This window comes from Drosophila virilis, chromosome 5 (genome assembly GCF_030788295.1).
Source record: "Drosophila virilis strain 15010-1051.87 chromosome 5, Dvir_AGI_RSII-ME, whole genome shotgun sequence".
Lineage (NCBI taxonomy): Eukaryota > Metazoa > Arthropoda > Insecta > Diptera > Drosophilidae > Drosophila > Drosophila virilis.
In genome coordinates, this window is record NC_091547.1 from 18286305 (window position 1) to 18302196 (window position 15892).

At 37.1% G+C, this 15892-nt stretch overlaps 1 protein-coding gene across 2 annotated transcripts; it reads right to left on the reverse strand.

The window, feature by feature from the left end:
* Nucleotides 1–977: 977 nt before the first annotated feature.
* Nucleotides 978–15364, reverse strand: LOC6626100 (Na(+)/H(+) exchange regulatory cofactor NHE-RF1). Of its 2 annotated transcripts, none has more exons than XM_070210358.1 (2): nucleotides 15091–15364; nucleotides 978–2403 (listed from the first exon to the last, which is right to left on the reverse strand). In XM_070210358.1, the coding sequence occupies exon 2, from the start codon at nucleotides 2399–2401 to the stop codon at nucleotides 1427–1429; it is 975 nt and encodes a 324-aa protein (XP_070066459.1). In that variant the 5' UTR covers nucleotides 2402–2403; nucleotides 15091–15364; the 3' UTR covers nucleotides 978–1426. The 2 variants fall into 2 exon arrangements, with proteins under 2 accessions (XP_070066459.1, XP_015029791.1); XM_015174305.3 differs by having other exon boundaries at nucleotides 14824–15363.
* Between the last annotated feature and the right edge of the window lie 528 nt (nucleotides 15365–15892).

A 15892-nucleotide genomic window follows, 5' to 3' on the forward strand; every position in this document is an offset into this window, starting at 1 on the left:
TGCGTTTTAAATTGCGATGTTTGCTTTTAATTCCCTAACTGGCAGATGTCTTGAAACTGTCATTCATTTTGGCAGGGCACTTTGGCAGCCAGCCAATCTTTTAACTATTTAAGAAATCATTTTATATATGATTGCTTTAGTTGAGGTAAGCAACAATTTATGTTGTATTCGTTGATAGCCTTGATATTGCTTGTTATTTTCAACGGATATTGAAGTCTTTAAGAAGCTGTTTGGATCCTGCAAGGACCCCAATAGCGCATTGAGAGGAAGCGATTAGTCCTTCCTCTACTGCAACCTTACCTGCGATAAGTTAACAAAAGCATTTGATTCATATCTGTCTTTAACTACTAATATCCACATACCCACAATAAACAGGGGCATCTAGGGTTATATAGATCCTTAAAGCCCTGGGATTGATAAAACAGATCGAGCATCAGGTTATTCGCTTGACTATTCCAGACTCTCAGCGCAGTTTTGATAAAATATTAAAGATTGAAGCATATATTATAAATATTGTCCTGTTTAAACTGTAACTTTGCCAAATTCTTCTATTAGATACACTTATCATACTCAAGCATAAAAATTCTAAGCTCCGAAAGTGTATTCGAACTTCAGCGGAAATTATTTTTTATTTTTAAGCTATTAACTAATTTTATTTCAATTGATGAAACAGAAAACACATGTCACAGAAAAAACGAGGTCTTTTGTTTTCCATTGTTTTGCTTTATTTACGGTAAAAAGCACATAAGTAAACTAAATACAGACATATATGTATATACCATGTACAAATGTATATATATATATATATATATAGGTATGGTAAAAATTTAACGAAAGATTTCAGTGAACTAGCCGCAAATGCAAAGCAAAAACTTAGTATATAGTATAATTATCAAAAAACAAAAATGTGCAAAAAAAGAAATGTTTGATTTTCAACACATTTCCTTTTCTTATGAAATGTTTTCGTGGGGATTGTCTTTTCTTTTTTTTAACTAGACACAAGTTCAAACAGTTTTTTTTGGGTTTCAATACGTTTCGATACGCTATTTTCTGGGTTCAAATTTTGTCTAGTTGCAGGATGAGGGAGAGGGCGGGTGTGGGAGGGCTTTAGCTTAGGCTAGAATAATTAATTTAAAACTTGCTTAATTCATAAGTGACTCTTGCGTACTAATTAATTAGGTAGTTTATTAAGTATTATAAAGTATTTATGCCTGCCGTAGCTAAAGAAAACATATCGCAAAAACTCCGTGTTTGGACAAAATATGTCTATATATATGTAAATGTATATATAATATGGATCTGCCAGCCATTATATAATAGTTTATCGTCTCCTTTGTGCGCTTCGTGTCACATAATAACAAGTACGTTTTTAAGAATGTTGTGCATGATACGGGGGGATGGGCCTTGGGCTGTGCGGAGTGGGATCTCAGAGTTTTTGTATAATTTCAAATTTCTTTTTTAGATCAACGCTCTCGTTCTTCGGATCGTACTTCTTCTTCGATGCCAATTTGGCACGCATTTCGGCAACGGTTAGCGGCAAATTCAAGCTGCCCGCCCGATTCATGCCCCCATTGGGCGCTGGCACTGTGGGCGTGGCACTGCCATTGCCAAGAACGCTGCTGTTGCCATTGGCAGCGCTGCTGTTGCTGCTGTAGACGCTGCCATTGTTATTCAAGCTGGCCACGGCGGACGATGGCGGCGGCGGTGTGCTCATCATTTTGTTGCTGCTGTTGTTGTTATTGTTGTTGTTGTTGTTGTGGCTGCTGCTGTTAATGTTATTGTTGTTGCTGCTCGGCGATTTGTTGCCATTTTGAGCTGAGATTGGCGCTGCAAGTGGCACTGTCGCTGGCGCCACGGGCATGCCCCTGTCCACCACATCCATGTCGCTGGCATTCATTGTGCTGCCACTTTGAATGCTGCTCGCATTCGAGATGCGCTTCGTGCTGGTCACGCTGATGCTGCTGATGTTGGCGCTGGCGCCGGGTATCTCCTGCTTGGTGCCCTCATAGCTGGGCGGACTGCTGCTGCAGCCGTTGCCATTGGTCACGGGCGATGCTGGCGACTTTGACGGCATCTCAATGGCCTTGCCATCCACATCGATCAGCAGCAAACGCACCTCGTTGGCAATGGCCTTGATGCGGGCCACCACCTGTTTGTGTGTCTCACTGCCAATGGAAACACCGTTGACCTCCAGTATGCGATCGCCCTCCTTCAAGCCGGCTGCCTCAGCCGGCGAGTTGGCGTCCACCTTGCCAATAAACTGACCCGGCTTTACCTTCTCCGAGTGCAGATTGAAGCCGTAGCCATCGAAATCGGGTCGCTTGACTATGTGGCATGTTTTGGTCACGCCCGGCGGCAGCGTGGGCGGCGTAGGCGTTTTAGGCGTGGTAGATGTGGACATGGCTGCAAGTAAAGAAGAATCACACTTTGAATTCAATTGGCACACAAATTATTTGCGAAGATTGGTTTGAATTAAAGAGAGTCGAACAAACCCATAAAAATCGTTAAAGGTTAGACTTAAGATAGTCTTGAAATAGGGAAAACTACACGAAAAGGATAATACCAGAAATGGAAGGCTTGCTTCAAAGTTATATAAACTGTGTATTGACATTTTCCCGTTTAGAATATTTTCTACAAAAAGTTTCAAGGATATTTTAATTTCTCTTTTCTCAAATCTCAAGTCGAATTCGTACAATCGGTTAATTTGTGAAGAAAGAACTTCTTATTATAATTATTCCAACCAGCTCCACTGAAATGTAGATATGGCCTCTTTGAAATTGGTTTTTTATACCCTGGACCCAATGAAAACAGCTGAAAGGGGTATAATGTATTTGTGCAAATGTATGTAACAGGCGGAAGGAAGCATCTCCGACTTCATCTAACCACGCTCGATAACTTTCCCAGCTTCAAAGCAGACCATAAGAGTCGAAATCGAAAACCTTTTTTTTAAATAGTTTTAATGGGTCAGAAAATCAAGTATACCTTTTTATAGCTAGCGCAGGGTATCCCTTAGTGGGACACTCCCGACCAGAGCCGCTTTTATTTGTTTTCAGCTGGTTTCATTATTTTTTCGCTGTTCATTTGCTGATAACTTGGAAGATTTTTGTAATGAGCATTTTGTATATTTGTGTGTTAACGAGCGCACGATTCACCTTCAGTTTTGCTCTAATTGAAACGACGCAAAGATCTTTGGCGGCTTCCTGAAAGTCGTGCATGTGATAAGAAAGTCCATACACAATTTGATGGATCAACAAACCAGCAGCGGGTAAAGTGGTTGAGCATATTTTCTTGATGACACGGACTGTGTATTGATATCAGATAAATTGATAAGCTTAGCCTTTCATTCTTGGATTGTTATCAGCAATTGGCTTATCGCCTGCCCTTTGCCTGACGGCAGCATGACAACACTTTGACCCACATTTCCAGCACATTGTGTGTACGTGTTTTAAGCCAGCTTTATTTTCAATTGGCCAATACCCGCGCTAATGTCAGAGCCCAAGTTTTATGTATCTGCTAAATACTGTTCATTTATGTTTATTAAATATTTGTATGGCCGTGCCTAAAGGCAGCCCGAATAGAAATTCCACTGGCATGTGCTCATGGGTCAGAATACCTGAATATGTAGTCTCTTATCGTGGGCGTTGCGTCAGGCTACGTGATTTTTGTTTTTGGCATTTCCAGGCGTCTGACATAAGTACAGCTAATGCCATGAATTGCGACAATGCAACTAAATAGCTTGTACAACAACTTTTTGATGGATTATAAAGCTTATGTGCGCATTTTCCACTTGCCAAAAGTACAGGTAACCATTTATAAAGTTCTGTTGTAGCTCCCACATTTGGAAGCAATAAAATAACATGACATAGTTCTGCTTCGGCTTGCGAGAGCAGATGTGAGAGCCACGTTTTCTAATAGCGCAGACTTGATTATTTTGCAGAGTATCTTTTGCTGGAATGTCATAAAACCCATCTTATTTATATATGACCTATTTATTATAACCACTTTTTTTTAAATATTTGTAAGGTTACATTTAGTTGATAAAATTAAATTTAGTTATTAGACTTATGTGTGAACATAAATTTGCTTCCTTTGCTCTCCGCCTATCAATTAAGTATTTGGAATTATTATTTTTTTTTTTTGGCGGTTTGTGACGTTTTTTCGAATTGTCAGTTCCGCTTCCTAAAACAACAAAGTACTAAAAACCTACAAACATGTATGTACCAAAGCGCCAAAAATGTGCTATGCACAATTGCTATTATTATTATTTTTTTGATTTTGTATTTTTCGTTGCTTGTTTTCAGATATATTTTCGCTTTTTGCGCCTCATTGTTTACTTTGATTCATTAAAAAGCGCTTACGATAGAAACTAGAGGGGGGAGTTTTGAATTGGTATTGTCTGATCTGGCAGTCAAGGTCGTCTATTGAGCGCATCTTGAAAGTTGATCAACGGAGGGGAGGGGCTTCATTCAACAGAACCGATTAATTCGCAGGGCTTCAATTACGAGTCTTACCTGGCCGGCCATAAATCTTACAGACAGCTGCTTCCCAGAGATGATTCAGCGGACAAAATAAATGATAATGTATAAATATGTTTATAAATAATTTCGACTCGAACATGCGCACATAAATGTAAAGGAAGTGCCGCACAAAAAATACCTGCGTATCATTTGAAATGCTCGAGAATTGTTTTCTTATTTCACGGCATGACATTTACGCGTACCTGTCCGTGCACGAGGTAAGTTCAGGGTCGTTGGAATTTTAAAAGGCTTTGAAGTATTGCGGTTATTAATATGGAAAGCCACAATTCAATTGCCTAAGCTAATAAAGTCTCAGGGTCACATTTGTGCATGTGCATACAAAAAGATGTTAAAACTTGGCCATATCTGTTCTACGGCTATTACAAAATTCAATTTTACTAGCAATGCCTTGTTGCCGCATTGCATTAGACAAGTAGAAAAACAATAATAATATTTAAACAGTTGTTAATGCATTTAAAATGCATAATCGAAGTGAGGCAGTTGGTGATACAATTATTTATTTATATTAATAAAAGTGGGGTAAAGAAGCCTTAAATTTTCATTCCATTGTTGCCAAACTTCAATAGTTCTTGAAAATCTATAAATAGAACAGGTGGAAAGTTGTCTTTTAAGTATCTACAATTGATAAAATTAAACCTTTGGCCAATGTTGCCAAATTTCTCAGCCTTCTAAATGAAATATTGGAAATAATTTAGGACCAATATGAAGTATATGTAAAGATATTCTTTAATACCGTTAATTTGCTAATCCATTGTTGCCAAACTTCAAAAGTTGTTAATTTACTTTCTATTTATTTCAAGGTATTTTAGGTAAAGAAGTCGTTACTAATTTAATTTCAATAAAATGGTTAGAAATAAAATAGTATTAACAACAAGTAAAATGCTGACATGAAAATCAGCTTGTAAACAAATGGCAAAAATTGCACTAAAATGGGCAGATAATAGTTTCATTGTTATATAGACAAAAGGCTGTCAAAGCTTTTTATTATGAATGTTATATTCATATAATTTATTAATTTATGAGCAGAACTCAACGTTTTTTTTTTTTTTTTTCGGACAGAGCTCAAGTTTTTGAGGTTTACATTCATGCTGTGTGCCCCCGCGTCTGTCAAACATGCCCCGCTCGTGGGCCCCACTCGATTGAGGAGCTGTGTGCAAACTTTAATTGAATTCGCAATGAAGCATGAAGTACTCACACACACACACACACACATGACACTCACACACATTAGTTTTATCAGTCACAATGGAGAAATATGCCCCGGTTTGGGCCCCCCCTGAAAGCAGCGCAGAGACCCGCATGAACGGCTACGCGACAACAGCCTCCATTGTGCTTGTTGTTGTTTGTTTATTTAAGCGGTTTCTCATCATTAAAACAAATTAGCCGTTAGGCAGCAGCACAGGTAGCACAGCCTGTCTGTCTGTCTGCCTGTCAGTCCGGCCCGATGTCCGATTCTATATCCGTCTCCGTTTCTCAGCATTTTGCGCACATGACAAACGCGCTAAAAAAATACTTTGTTGCCGTTAAAAACTATTGTTAGCAATATTTATGCCCTGTTCTCAGCGTGGAATAAGAATATATTCAATTTTGGGCAAAGTGCTTATTCAAAACTGTTAAACAAATAAGAATGCTCTAGTCGGCATGCCCGACTTCGATATACCCTGAACATGTTTCTATCAGATATAAAATTGAAGATACTTAATCTGTATATACCATTCTCGAAGCTATAGACGGAGAGACAGAGGGACTTGAGGGACAGAGGGACTTCGCCTGCTTGTTAAATACATTTGCATTCGCATGTTTTACCCATTTTAAATAGCTTCAGGGCTTGAAAATAGTTCACATTTTGAGTCGCAGTCACTTCTAGTCACAGTTTAAGAGTCACTAAACTTCAATTCAATCACCTGTTTAATTTAAGTGTGAACAGCGCATTGCGTAGTCGAGAACTTTCAATTGCAATATTGTTACAGGTTCTTTCTTCTTCCAGCAGGAAAAGCCAAACGCGCAATTAAACGGAAATTTGTTTTACGTGAAATGCCCGCGGAACATACAGTTTGTACATATATACCACAGGTAAATCATATTTTAATTATTTTCGTTTGTTTTAGAAAAAATTTTGCAGCGCAAAATTTAATTAAGTTGCCAGTGTCTCGGACTGTTCCAAATCAAATATTAGCACGTTCTCGAAAGCAACATGCAAATTGAAGCTGATAAGCGAAAAACAAAACCCGAAAAGGAAATGCCGCATACCCCGCCAAGCACTCTGGAATTTTTTAGATAAGCGGGCTTTGCACAATTTCCAGCAACTATTCTCTCATATGAGAAATAATTTAAATACATATTGTACTTGAATATGCTCTTGGCGATTTCAGTTGACATACTTCAAACTCGGAGAGGCTATTTGTGTTAAGATTAGACGTGTTGCTATTATGAAATCCAAAGATGTGAGAACTTTGACAGACATTTGCTAACATGGGAATGAGTCATTCATGATTGTAACCGATTAGACATGAATGGAATTGCAGGGTGGCAGAGCAGAAGTCGGAAGATTCAGCTCAGATAAAATAATATTTTAATTCTTTAGCTGGGCTTTCTTATAATTCTTTAGCTGGTAAACGTACCAAGCGGATTAATTATAATGCCCTTCTTATCTTTATGGCAATTATGGCAACCCTATAAATTTAATTGGCAACACTTCATCGTTGATTAGCCCCCGTTTTCGTAATACAAAAACAAAAAAAACGAATCTTGAAACCAAATTTGTTATACCCTGAACCCATTAAAAATGGGTATAGCCTCTACAAGTGTATTATAACTATTAAATACTTGATAAGTATAAAGATAGGAAAACGAAATGTTATTTATCTATTTCTTGTTATTATATTTATTAATATTATTACTGTTATTATTTATTATATTACACTATATTTGTTATATTACACTATATTTGCTGAACCAATTTCTTTGCTTGCCGCTTGCAATTCTCAACAAGTTAAAACTTTAAGATGGGAACCAAAGCCTTGCCTAGAGTCAAAAGCTAACTTGCCAGAACCGAAAGATTATTGAAGAAGCTTTACCGCAGGTTGCTCAGGTTTTGTATTTACACGTAGTTGCTTGTTGCTCATTATTTATATAAGAATTAACAAGCATTGACCTCGAGATGCCCAGCTTAATATAATTATATTTATATATTAGGCAACTGCATAGATTTAAGGTATTCGTGATTAATGTTTATATTTATTTATAGATATTACTTAACTAATCTGCTTGCCATTAATAATATTGTTTTGAGAAACCCTAAACTCCATTATGTATGAGCTACATTATTTATTTGTCTGCTGCAAAGCAGCCACATTTCTGCCACAAATCCTTTGCTAACCGACAACAGCTGAAAGAAAAAAGACTGTTCAATAATAATTTTGAAAGCAAAATATGATTTCAGCCTTTCGAAATATTGCAATTAACTCAGCTGCACAGTCAAGAGAGCAAACTTCATTGATGGATAATATTATATTATATAAGCCCTTCACATTTTTTTAAAATGATGCCTCACGAGCTATTTTAAGGCTTATGACCATGACTATTTACAAAAACAAATGAAAAAAAAAAAAACAAAGCATAAGAACGTCGGTTATCAGACTTAAAAAACAAAAACAATAAAAAAGCAAGACCACGTAATAAATTAAACAAATGCTTACGACATTGCGCTGTATTCGAGTGCTTTGTTGAGATTTTCATATGTGAGCGCTATAAAAGTAATGCTCATAGGTGAAATCCAAGCGACCAGAACTTTCACTTACACAAAGATGATATGTGAGTGCATAAAACACATTAATTGCATTGTTAAACTGACAAACTTCCAGTTGGAGATGGGTGTGTGACACGAGACAAACTTACAGAAAATTTCTTTTTTTCCGTTACTCAACACTAAGACGAAATAATCCACTTGCACGTGCGGAAAATGGAAAACTGCATTAACTTTTGATTCGATCTGCATTAAAACAAATAATTTGCTAAGATTTGTTACAACTCTTGTTGCAAAATAGACAACTCACATTTGTGGGAGTGTGGAATTTTCCTACGAGCGGAACATGAGTGGAAAATCAAAAACTCAAACTGTAGATACTATTTTAAGACAAAATACCAGTGATACACTAAAAATGTGTCGTATTTAAACGTGAATGTCCGTGTCAGGATGATAAACACGACAGTTCTACTTTTAAGAGATAACTTAACCCAAGTAATTATTTATGTCTCTTTTGTTTTTGGTATTCTTATCGCAACAATTTAAAACACATTTTAATTTTGTTGGCGTTTGACTTAGGTGAAAAAAGAGTGAATTGTTTTTATTTATTGATTTTAGACAAGAATTCAGGTCTTTAATTTTCAGTGGTTGAGCTATAAATTATCTTATCGCTATGCTGATTTTCATTGAAGCACAAGCAACCAGCTCAGATTTGTGTTTTTTTGGACGTAAAACAATTAATTTTTTTTTAAGTTGAACAATGACGTCAAGTAAAATGAATAGAGCTTTTTAGCTGAGCTGGCGTTTAGCACCTGCTTGGATTACTTTTCACATTTATTTATTTATTTATTTAGTGTTTTTTTTTTTTTTAGTTTGTGTGGAAAGTGCAATTACACGCAGTGGCACTCGCACTCACTCATGAATCACTTACAAAGATCTTCACACATTGCGCCCGGGGCGACCAAAAAAAAAAAGAAAAACTCATTAGCAGCTCGCAAGATGCGCCCAATGAAGAGACCCAATCGAGGCTCTTTCGCATCTCAGAGATTGTCGCCATCATCTTGTTTCTGCCAGAGTGACTGGCGGTTGTTGTTGTCGCTGCGGGCACTGAGAATTGTTAGCATGTTTTTTTTTTTTACTTATAGCCATGGGAAACTATGCAAAACTGGTTATGAATATGTTTAAATGCCCTGTAGCACAAGTTGGTATTCTGTTTAGATGCTTGAAAACATCTGCATAGGAGTTGAATAGAAAAAAAATGTGCGTATCTTGGGTTCATTCAATTATTTATTGTTTGTTCAGTATAATATACCATTTGTTCGGGCAAAGCTTTCGTTTTGAATGAACATGTCTTTTAACTAGTTGCCATCCAGGATAATATTTGAGAATGTTCTGCTAAGTAGCAGACCCATTTCCATATGCGAAATGTTACTCAATCAACAATTAACTATTTACTTATTCTTTTACAACTTTGCGTACAACTGGCATTTGTGGAACTTAAATTTATGCCACAATGTCCAGTTATTTTTCCAGATTTTCTGGTTTGTAAAGGGTATTTTACAGTCGAACTAGCTTACTTTAAATTACTTTGGACCGCCCCTCGCCGATCGCACGCTTGATATTCAATGACAAACGCAAACAATGCGACTGTGACCCGTCTGCCCCACCAGCATCTGAGGCAGCCACCTGCAGCGCATCATTTGCAAGCGACTCGCAATAGACCCAAGATCATCTGCGGATCAGACAAACATAAAAAAAAAAAAAACAAATAAAGCCGGATAACGCCATTAGCATTTAGCACGTTAATCCAACTGCGGCAATGACAAACAACGAGCGTAAATATTTTTGCTTTTTTTTTCGCCAGATACTTATTAATTAATGGTAAACAAAAGTGCGGAGCGTACTGAAGCAAATAAATATAAGTTGAGCGAAAAAAAATTAATATTTGATGCGTAATTAGTTATAATAAAAAGATTTCTCAAGTCAGCGAACTCGAGTGTGGGTCTTGCGGATGAGATCATTGGCAAAGCGCATTTGAAGCAAATCTGAGCGTAAATTAAACTTACAATCTATAAGTAAGAAACTATGTAAATATTCTTGAATTTTGATCACCATTTTATTGAGCTGCCTTTAAATGCTAAAAATAAACTTAACGTATGCGCAAAGTTGAATAAATTTAATCAAATTACCAGACAAGTAATGCAAATGAAGGTCAGATGTTTTTGTGTTATTTTAAACTTAAATTTTAAAAAGAAATAATGTCAAGGAATTCTGAAAATTTGTCTTATATGCAGCCGATCTATCCTAAACTAAGGTATGTGGGGCTCTGTGCATAATATTGTATCGATATGATGATGATTCAAAAGAATTCCGCTTGAAAATTGAGCGAAGTGAGGAATGTGGAAAAATCGCGAATAACTTTTGCTGAAACTTTGTTTGCCATCGAATCGGCCTCAGACTCATTTTCAAAGATCTTTGTTAAAATTCAGTTCATTTTTCAGAAATTTCACCGCTCTTGAATGGAAAATGCGGGTCAAAGGTTTAATGAACGAAAGCTTACTTTGCGGTTTCAAGCTTAACATGGTAGTAAATAGTTAATTCCAGCTTTGGTTTTTTATTCAAGGAGTTCAAGATAGTACGGACTGAACTGGGGAAACTGAATGAAATGACTTGATACATAATTTATACTAATCTGTCTTTAATTCTGCCTTTCAATTTTCTTGGCTTATTTGGTTTGACCTTGTTGCAGATACATTAAGGGAATTATATATCTTCAACAAGTTCAAATTAAGTAAGTAAGGATAATCCATGAGACAACTGTATTTAGCACGAAAATCCTGCAATAATAATTTGAACAAAAATGCCAGCAAATAATTTATCTTTAGCATAAGCCCAAATCATTAGCTTAGCCAATGGCTGAGTATTGGGCGTTTTTCATAGTCGATCAAGTTCACAAACTTGAGCAAATAATGAAAAATAAAAAAAAAAACAGAACCAACAATATATTGTGGCAACACAAGAACTAGGCTAAAAAAATAACACCAATAGATACAAAGCAGTAGATAGACAAATGTACAATAACAATTTATGTAAGTCGCGTTGTTGCGGTCAAAAACTTGGCGCAAACATTTAGTGCCAGGCGCGTATCTGTCGGATACATATGCCGCATGCCAAACTGACGAGATGGCGAGTGTGCAGATACTTTTAGCACATACTACAATAACAACTGGCAAAGCAGCACCAAAAACAACAACAACCAAATAAGTAATAATACAAAAAAAAAAAAAAAGTAAAAAGATCTCGTCTGCCCGCGCGTCCAGAGAAAGAGAGACGTCGCTTAGAAGCTGCGGCTGCTGTAGGCATGAGTATGAGATACTCGTCGTATCTGTATCTGCAGCTTGGACGCCACAAACTGGCTGCCTGCCTGCCTGACAGCCTGCTGGTTTGGCTGGCTTCGGTTGGGTTTGGCCTGTTCTGAGAGGTTGGTTAACCAAATTCATTTTGAAGCTGCCTCAAAATATTTTTCGTGCATTCAGCTTGCCGAGGGATTCTTTTTTATATATATATGTGTGTTTTGGTTGAGCTTGAGAAAATAAAAATTGATTCTGGAACCAGTTTTGGCTTGGAATTGTTGAGTTTTTTTGTTGTGCCCAAGTGTGTGTGTGTGTGTGTGTGTGTATTGCCTTTTGTACTTGTTTGGCTCTTTGGCTCTGCTCTTTTTAGACGTTTCTCGTCTCCTCTTTGGCTGTCTTTAAAACGCAGCTTGTTGGGATCGCGTTTGGCTTTTGCCTCGTCTCTTATTTTGTTTTTTTTTAGTGTCATCCATAAAAAACATATATATTTTATTTTTTTTTCTGTTCAGCGCTTTCGTTTTCGTTTGTTTTGGGGCGTTATAGCCGACGAAATGGTCCAGCCATTTAATTAAATAGATATTTTGCATAATTTATGCATATTTCAGACGCACAACAAAATAACCAAAATTCGAAAGTTCCCCGCATCAAAAGGCGTTTATCATAGGCGAGACGTACAAATTTCTAAGTATCATTGATCAGTCGAGCTTAGCTTTAAGTCTATTTATAAAATAGTTTCCCATACGGTTTTTTTTTTTACTCAGAAGTAACGCCGTCTCAAGGTCTTGAGAATTTGAAAAATTAATTGCTAATAACCGTAAACATTTGTATAGATAAATTACGAACTAAAGCTAAGTGAGGAAAAGATACTTCTAGAAAGTTGCTAACAATGCAGCAGAGAGACAAAAACAAAAAATTAACAAACTTTTGTGGAAATTGAATGTGGCTGTAATATTTATAGACCCGGCATCCATTTAATGTGGGAGTTATGCCTAGAGCCGCATATTGTTTCGCGCTTTCATGCGATTGTTCAGATTTTCGCATGCCACTCAAAATGAATTACATGCAATGCAAAATTGTACAGAATAAATATGGGAATTTTATGGGTCTTGGCATCTACAGTTATAATTGTAAAAATTGGCAAATTTATATATATTTAAATCTTCGTACTTCACTCGAAGATCATTCGAAAACACTTGCGACTGGCATGAAAACTAATTAGTATTTAGACTATAAATCAAGACACGTTTTCTCAATGTGCAGTTAAAAGATAAATATGCATATTCTACAGATACGTATTCTATCGATAACTGTAGTCACTAGAGAGTGTAGGAACTATACTATAAATTTCGTGTATACATATTCTTCTTACTATTTTCTAATATGCAAGACCTAAAACAAGTATCAGAATTATATTTAAAGACCCAAGGACTCGAAGGAAATGTTTAACTTCTTCAATCGATGTAAAGCCAATATTTCAATTATACAGCATTTCGTTTAAAATATTTATAACAATATTATTAAATTCTTGATTATACCACATAAAAGCATAAAGTTCTTCAAGTTCAAGATAGGGACACATAATATCAGCTCTCGAAATATTTGGGCTCTGGCCCTACCCGGAAACTTAGAACATTTAGATCAAGTACTTTGAACACTGATTAAAGTAAGGCTAACAACCATAGCCATTAGCCAGGTTATTTGGTAATGAAAAGAAGCGTGGATCGTGATAAGCAAACATTTGCCTCATACTACAAGAATGCTACAAATATGAAATATTTGCTCAATCGGGCAGATTTATCAGTTTGAAGATCATTTTGATTGCGATCCAGATGCAGCTTTCCGGAATTTCAAGAACTGGCTTCATCTTTGACGATCTTTCTTATTAGCACATGGCAAAGCTGACGCAGGAATGTGCCAAAAAGAGGTAGTCCATAGCCGTAGAGTGTTAAATGCTAAACTTGATCGCATATAGCCATATAGCCAAAGCCAAGATCATAAATTGAATTAGCATAGATTTGGAGCGCAGCAGAACGCAGCCTGATAGCGTTTACAAGCCAAGAAAATGCGTGGAATAAGAGTGAGAAGAGCTTGAAAACCAGAAATACACGCGACAAAAATGCACACACTCAAGAAATCAGGTGAACCGAACCGGTGAATTAATAAAAAGCGTTGACGAAACCTGCTCTGAGGCATAGCTGAAATTCCAGCCAAGATCGCAATGGTGTGTGTGAGGGGGTGGGGGGAATCACAGGCACGCCTGCGCCATGATAAAAAAACCCCCAAGCAAGTTAAAAGCGAATAGAGTTAAAAAAAAAAAAAAAACAAGCTAAAAGCAGAAAAAATATATAAAAAATCGCATGCATGTCGCATTTGAAAAATATACGCGCTGCAAATGGCCTTATGCAATGGGTGTGAATGTGTGCAGCCAGGGGGGGAAGTGAAGGCACATGGGCAGTGTTGGGCAGTGTTGGGCAGCGGCGTGTGCATGAACGTGCCAACACAACACTAGCAGCTAGCGGCGGCATAAGGAGCCGTCACAAAAATAAATCAAAACAATTACATATTATGCAAGTTGTTGCTGCCGTTTGCTATGGCCATTAAAAGCAGTTAACTGTTAACAGGCCAACACATTTTGCTTTGCTTAAAAATGTTTTGTTTATTACACATTTCGTTTATTTAGCGTGCGGCTTTTAAGGTTGATTGCTCGCTAAACTTTGAGCCGCATTGCGTGTGCCCGCCCATATTATGGCCAACAACAACAACAACAACAACAACAACAGCAGCAGAAAGCACATAATTAATATATATAAACTTTAATTTATGTTTTTGTTGCTATTGAAAATTGCATTTTCATGGCGTTTTACCCAATTTATTGCATTTAGTTGCATGTAATTAAGTTTTTTTGTTTGTGCGCACAAATATTACTAATTGCATATAATTTATTTATACGGCATTTAGCCGATTTTTTAAGTCTCCTTTTTCTAGAGCATCAATTAAAAATAATTTAAGATATATATTTGTTTATATTCAATTAAGGCTTATAATTTGCTTGCCCAGGACTTTAAACTGTGCCAAGGCCGAGCGACATCGCCGCCACACAGTTTGACATGCACAGGCATTACATAAACTTTTTCACTTCCATGCAGTTTTGCATGCAAATTCTGCGTTTGACAGCTCCTCAACTTACCGCTTTAATAAACAATCCGTTAATATGTATATGTGTGTGTGTGTGTGTGTGTGCGTCTGTGTGTGTTACTGTTGGTGTGTTTGTTTTGTATTGGTCGCTGGTTTTTTTGTTGGCAAAAGTATTAATGCCCTTGTTATTGCCGTTGTTTCTATGCACTTATTTCTACTGCTCTTTAAATTGTATTCAATTTTATTTGATTTTGTTTCTGTTTTCTTTACGTATTTCGCATGCACACACATACACACATGCCAATATACACGTACGTACAAGCGAACTGATGTTTGGAGTCGAAATCAATCAACAACAAAGATAAGTGGGAAGTGCGCGAGAGACAAAAAACGGAGAGACAGTCGGTGACGGCGAATTACGAAGATAAAGTGTGAGGCGCATGCGCACGTAAAATAATTTTTAGCTGTTGTTTGTATTGTTGTTGCCTTTTTGCTTCCACTTCTTCGAGTTTTTCTCGCGTGGCGCTATCGAAATTCTCGCGCTTCAACGTTTTAACCGTTTTCGCGGGCGAATTGTTACTGATTGTGACCAGGCCAGCGGCGCTACTTCAAGAGGGCCAGTCACTAAAAGCCACAGGTGAGCTCAAAGCTCGCTAGAGATGGAAATGTGAGCGCTGCGTGAGTGTATATCGTATAGTGTTTAACTGTGATGGGAAAAAAGTAAAGCACTTGCTACTAAAACATAGTAAGAGACAAAGAGAGTTCTTAAGAGAAGCTTTAGGTTTGCTAATAAAAACATTGATAAATAAGAAACATAAATTTGAAACTTAATATTATTTGCATGAGCTACTCACAAATCACAGTAACGCTCACCTCTAGCTGAAAACTTGAAATGAGAGCCCAGCCGAGGAGCGAAAGTTATTGTGAGAGGGAGTGGGAGAGCGAGAACTGTAAACAGCTGTTTCTACTGAACAGATCTACACATACACATGCAGCATAATTTTAGGCGCGCCACATAAGGGAACATATGTACATATGTACATACGTATTGTATTTAAGATTTCGCTCAGTTAAATTGATAACTCGTGCATTGGCTTTCGCTCTCAAGCGTTAATGCCATT

Excerpts from the sequence above, each read along its gene's own strand:
- LOC6626100 (XM_070210358.1), bottom strand. The coding sequence starts at position 2,401 with ATGTCCACATCTACCACGCCTAAAACGCCTACGCCGCCCACGCTGCCG.